The sequence below is a fragment of the Pempheris klunzingeri genome, chromosome 20 (genome assembly GCF_042242105.1).
Source record: "Pempheris klunzingeri isolate RE-2024b chromosome 20, fPemKlu1.hap1, whole genome shotgun sequence".
NCBI lineage: Eukaryota > Metazoa > Chordata > Actinopteri > Acropomatiformes > Pempheridae > Pempheris > Pempheris klunzingeri.
The window spans coordinates 5,000,064-5,005,807 of NC_092031.1; the positions used below are offsets into that span (position 1 = coordinate 5,000,064).

Below are 5,744 nucleotides of genomic sequence, written 5' to 3' on the forward strand. Positions count from 1 at the left end.
CAGTGATGGTGAAGTCGGTTGTTTTTATTTCAAAGCAAGTTGGCATTTAGAGACCAGAAGCATTTGTTTATGAGTGTGGTGAGTTCCTTTACATCTTTTTAATTACAGTCATTTTGCCCTCTTTCAAATAATTAACAAAAATTCTCAACATAAGCTATTTTTGTGGGTGTGAAATGTTTTAGCTTGACACAAACTTAAGTTGAACTTAAAATAATATGTACAGGACATTCAAAAATTCTCTGCAACTCGATTGATGCTGCAAGTCAAGAGCACAGTCGTGAAGTACTTGAGCATTTAGTGCAATTTAGTTTACACTGGCAACAATTTACCCTCTTCTACAGTATTTCCAAAGCCCTAAAATGTGGCTACAAGTGCATCTTCTGATGATGTCTCCTGAGGTGGTAGTTTCGGGAAAAGCTCTTCCCGCACTGGGTACATTTGAACATTCTCTGTCCCAGGTGGAGCATTTGGTGAGCTTTCAGACTCTGCGGGCGGCTGAAGCTTTTACAACATTCGGGGCAGCTGTAGGGCCTCACCCCCGTGTGCTTCCTCTCATGTCTCTTCAGGTCTCCGGACTGCCGGAAGCTCTCCCCGCAGTGGGTGCAAAGGTATGGCTTCTCCCCGGTGTGAGTCCTGAGATGCACGTTGAGCTGCCCGGTGTAAGAGAAGCTTTTGCTGCAGTGAGGGCAGCTGTACGGCTTCTCGCCTGTATGAATGCGCTGATGTTGCTTGAGACCGTAGTGGTTTGTGAAGCCCTTTCCACAGTCGGTGCACAAGTACAGTACCTTCACCTGCTCGAAGCACGTGTGAGATTTGAAAGCTTTGGTGCTTGCACAGCTCTTCCCGCAATGGGGGCATATACATTCTTTTTCCCCTTCCTCTTCCTCCAGCTGATCCATTAGACTGTCTGAATCGCAGTGTGACAGATACTCCACGGGGTGATGCCTCTTGATGTGTTTAAGAAGGTAGCTCTTCATTGTGAAGGAGAACTGACAAAAGGAGCACGGGAAAAGCTCAGACGTGCAGTGATACTTCATGCAAGTGTTGCTTTTCTGGTGCTGTTTAAGGTTACCAGACGTAGTGAAGACTTTACCACAGCGGTCGCAGCTGTACGATTTTGCATTTACATGCACCATCTGCTCGTGTCTTTTCAGGAAGCCAGACTTGTTAAAGGTCGCCCCACACTGACCACACTTGTGCTGCTTTAACGCACACTTATGTGCTTTGAGATCATCTGGGTTTCCGTATGTTCGTTTACAGCGATTACAGCTGAACCATTTGTATTTTGTTGACTTTCCACTTCTGGTAGCAGGTGCCTCTGCGTCAGTAGAGCTCCTCTCAGCCTGAGCAGGGCTCGGTAACGGCTTCTTGCAGATGACTGCCCTTCGTTTCGGAGCTATGAGCTTGGTTATAGCAGAAATTTTAGATCTAGCTCCAAGTCGCTGAGGCCTCTGAGAGGGACGTTTTTGGACAGATTCAGCTGTTTCAGCCACTGAGCGTGGTGGACTGAAGTCTGGATCATGGCTCTGATCATCACCAGCGGACACTGGGTCATCTTCTTGATTTTCCACTGTAGTCTCCTCTGAGTGTTGCTCACTTATGTGCTGCTGAAGGATGTCAACTGAAGGAAAAGCCAGTGAACACTCAGCACAGCTAAAGGGCATGGTGGTAGATTCCTCCGGAGCCTGATTTGTTTTTTCTCCCCTTTTGCCTTGTTTTTGGTGACGTCGCAGATGTCTGGTCAGGTCGTTGTACTGGCCAAAGCACTTCTGGCACACAGTGCAGACGTAGGGACGTAACCTATCATGGACAGTCACCTTGTGCTTTTTGAGGGATGCCTCATTTGTGAAGCTCTTACCACAGTCTGAACAATTCAACTGGGAGGTTTCTGTGTCTCCTCCAGAAGTATTCTCAGGTTCAGTTACATCCATAGCTTCTTGTAGTGTCTCACTTACATTCATTTCCTTTGTTTCCTCACTCACAGCTTGATCTGCAGTGTTAACAAGTTCTGTCGAGCTCTCGTTCTGATCACTAAGGATTTCGTTCTGATTAGGAACAATGTTGGTCTCTTTTATCAAAGCCTGCTTTCTGTGAACTAGCTGGTGTCTAATTAAGCCAGATGCCTGGCTGAAACTTCGCCTGCACTGTGGGCAGCAGTAGGGGCGTTTGTTCGAGTGGACACAAAGCTTGTGCCTCCTCAGGTGAGGTATCTGTTTGAAAATCTTCCCGCAGTCACCACAGGTATTGGACTCGACAGAATCAACAGACAGCACCACCAGAGGTGCTGTAGAGTGACCCGAGTCTGCACTGGAAGTGGGGTTTTCAGGTTCACCTGCCTCAGCAGCTGTGGTTGCACAGTTCTCTTTAGGCTGCATGTGGAAGTATTCTGTATGTCGCTGGAGGAAGGCCTCCGTAGTGAAGGTCAGCTGACAATCAGAGCACAGGAAGATCTGAGACGTCGCAGTTGCATTAGTCTCTACAGTTTGGAAGAGAAGGGGAAATATTTTGTCTGCAAGGAAATATAGCCCATACAAAATAACTACAAATATCTAATTTTTCTTGACTAGTGAAACTTAGGTAGTAAACGCACCTGTTGCATTCAGCTTCATCAACCACACCTGGGTCCAAGCTTCACTAAAACTGGTGAGAAGTTTGCCGCTGGGCCACACCAAGAGCTCATCTCCAGGGTGTATGGTGCGACAGCAATGAAAAAGGATGCTCCCTTTGTACTGGACTGCCAGCAAATTTGTCTCGTCTTTATTACGAGCGCAATTGATGTACCTGTTTCAGAAAAGAGACATTAAAAAACATCAAGTGGAAGAACAGATCGACTACAAACATGGATTTTTTTTAGATGCGTCATCATCTGCAATACTAGGTCAGATACTATTAAGAAGAAACGGAAACAAAGCAGTCCAAAACACTGACATTCAAACAGTGGAAATGGATTATACTTTTAGATTACAAAAGGTAATTCTTAACTAGAAAACTGAAGCCCAGTCTTCCAGGAAATGAAGTGAGTCATTGTTTGTGAACACTGTAGCTGCCAAATTCAGTTGCATTGTCTCATTTTAATTCTCTGTGTTAATGCTCTTTCCTGGCACTAATGCATCATCTGGCGTCCTAATGGAAGTTTCTCAAACAACAGTGTTGTCAGCGGTCAGTTGAATAAGGCCTTCTGTGGCTTGAAAAGTGTGAAAAAGTGACATAATTTGAGTCAGTGGGGGTTAATTACCTGCTGCTCATCTCCGCTTGAAGCTGCGTTAGCTACTAACATAACACACCCAAATTTCTGAACTGTTGGCGATTGCGCTGTATTGTGGGTGATGTTTGCACCAGGTTGTGACGAGAAAGAAGAGTGCATAGAAAAAAAGACAGTGTCACAGGTTCTGCTGCATGGAGTTTTTTCCAGGATGTCCATTGTGACTCAATGCTATATTAGTACAATGCTAAATCAGAGGGGTACACATAGTAACAATAGCAGAATTCAATGCATTACCTCATCCAGTTTGAGTGTGATTCCCCGGCAGCATCAATGTACTCATACTCATCTTTTCCCTTGTAAATCTTAAGAAAGTAAGAAGACAAAATATGCACATATAGCACAATAAGAAGTATTTAAAGGAAACAAAATCTTAACTATAAGCCAGGACTCAATATCACTTTTGTTATTTCACTAATTTCAGCTGAACATATGTGAGCTCACCTCCCAGCAGAAGTCACTCGCCATGGCTTTCTCCCTTGTTGTCACTTCCCCCTCAAATGGTCCAAAATGCATTCCAGGAGACACAATAGGACCATGATTTAGGACCCCAACACCTGCACTGGGAATACTAGATCTGCCTATCATCAGTCCGTAGGGAAGAGAGAGGAGGGCCCTCTGGGGGACACCCATGCTTGTTGGAAAGTCGAGAATAAAAGATGGGCCATTAATGTTGGTGGGATCGCTCTGGTCCTGGAAGAGAGTCAGACACTCCTCACAATCTAGAAAATATAAAAAGGCAGAAAACAGGACATGGTCATTTAACTTTATGCTTATTGGTATGATAGTTTGTTATTTAGCCATAGTATTGGTATGATATTTGGAACTTTCCATGTATTTTAGTAATGGAAAGGCAATTTCTGTCATTAGAAGAGGAAAACCTGAAATGAATAAAACAAGTAGAAGAAAAAGAGATTGTCTCTTGCTTACAAAAGCCATTATCAGCCTCTGGATTATCTCCATGTCCCACAGTGTCCAGCAACCTCTGGATTGGTGTTTCTGCAGGCTCTAACACAGATATCACTAGTAGAACACAGACAGAAATTATACAGTAAAACAAGTTACATCACCAGTTTAAATGTCAAACTACAGCACGGTGTAACGAGGACACGTGTCATACCTGCAGAGGTGTTGTGTTCAGGGGGTGCACACTCCTCTGTTACCACGACCTCCTCAGTTGTCTCAACCCACTCCACACCGTTGCTCCTGCCCGACATCAGTGCAGTCTCTACGGAGAGTTGGTGGGAACTATTAACTTATAGTTAATACTAACCATCAGCCTAACTAACTATCGTAACTAGCAGTCTTTAAGACAGCTGTTCAAACAGATAAAACGCTAAAACAACAGGTAGCTAACGTTAGCACGCTAAGCTAGCACGCTAAACATCGGCTAGCAAGCAATTTAGCTGTCTAACATTAGATTTCATACAGAAGAACCGTAGTCCTGTAATTAGGTGGCAGGAGTTCAGTCAAGTTATGGCTAATAAGCAGCTTCATCATAGCTTAGCATAGTTAGTAACTGCTATGTAGCTTTCACAAGAAGCATCAACAAGGTGATGACCTGCATTATGATACAGAAAAATGCATCTCTACATGAATGTGTACAAACTTTTGCACCTACTCGTATCACAGCAGCTATAATCCTCTGGCTGATGTGCTAACTAAAGTTTCAAACTGATTTTAGCTAGGCTGTAAACATGGTCTCAGACTGGAAGCCAGAAGCAAAACTGTCCGACACGCAGATGCTCCCCCGGAAGTAAATAAATGACACTTTCAGCACAAAGGTCCACACGTCCGGTTCTTTTCAAAATAAAAGCGTCAACGGTATGTCGAGCGTATTGTTTTGCGGTTTATCCACCAACACCATTGTTTGTATTGTCGTCGTCCAACCATAACGTATCGAGGCAAAATATATATAAAATACCTAAAATAATGGAGACAATTACACAAGTGGCTATCTAGATATTGTCACTCAGCTGATGCTTAAGGGCGCCGCTGGTGTAGTGGTATCATGCAAGATTCCCATTCTTGCGACCCGGGTTCGATTCCCGGGCGGCGCACGTATTTTTCCACATGGATGTTATTCATAGCCTGCAGATGTAGCCTCGTACAACCTCTGAAGCTGGACACGGCGTTGCATCTATGCTACTTCACAGAGTTTACATTGTAGTGTTACTTCATGTTAATACATTTGTGAACGCTGGAGCGATGGTTTGGTTGTTTAGTAAGAACCAGAGATAATATGACATGTAGTCATATACAGAAAGTGGTATTTTCTAGCAAATTACTGTCACGTTCATCGTAAAGCTATTAAACTTAACAGTTAGCTAGTTTGCTAATTGCTGGTGCGTGGAATCTGTTGCCTGGCAACCCGCTGTACGTTCTGTGGATGATGTTCAAAGAAAAGTAAAACCCGTCAACAACTGTTGCCTGGCAACGACGTAAGCAAGAGAGAGCGCCACAAAGTACGTGCAGCATCGAG

At 44.1% G+C, this 5,744-nt stretch overlaps 1 protein-coding gene and 1 non-coding gene across 4 annotated transcripts; one reads left to right on the forward strand and one right to left on the reverse strand.

Moving 5' to 3' along the window:
• Position 1: 1 nt before the first annotated feature.
• On the reverse strand, positions 2 to 4,969 carry LOC139219625 (histone-lysine N-methyltransferase PRDM9-like). Of its 3 annotated transcripts, none has more exons than XM_070851550.1 (7): positions 4,884 to 4,969; positions 4,383 to 4,490; positions 4,193 to 4,285; positions 3,707 to 3,984; positions 3,500 to 3,567; positions 2,591 to 2,781; positions 2 to 2,476 (listed from the first exon to the last, which is right to left on the reverse strand). In XM_070851550.1, the coding sequence occupies exons 2-7, from the start codon at positions 4,477 to 4,479 to the stop codon at positions 366 to 368; spliced, it is 2,838 nt and encodes a 945-aa protein (XP_070707651.1). In that variant the 5' UTR covers positions 4,480 to 4,490; positions 4,884 to 4,969; the 3' UTR covers positions 2 to 365. The 3 variants fall into 3 exon arrangements, with proteins under 3 accessions (XP_070707651.1, XP_070707650.1, XP_070707652.1); XM_070851549.1 differs by having other exon boundaries at positions 4,880 to 4,969; XM_070851551.1 differs by lacking the exon at positions 4,884 to 4,969 and having other exon boundaries at positions 3,707 to 3,955; positions 4,383 to 4,440.
• Positions 4,970 to 5,251: 282 nt separating this feature from the next.
• On the forward strand, positions 5,252 to 5,322 carry trnag-ccc (transfer RNA glycine (anticodon CCC)). The gene has a single exon. It is a non-coding gene; the product is annotated as a tRNA-Gly (tRNA).
• The last annotated feature ends 422 nt before the right edge of the window (positions 5,323 to 5,744 follow it).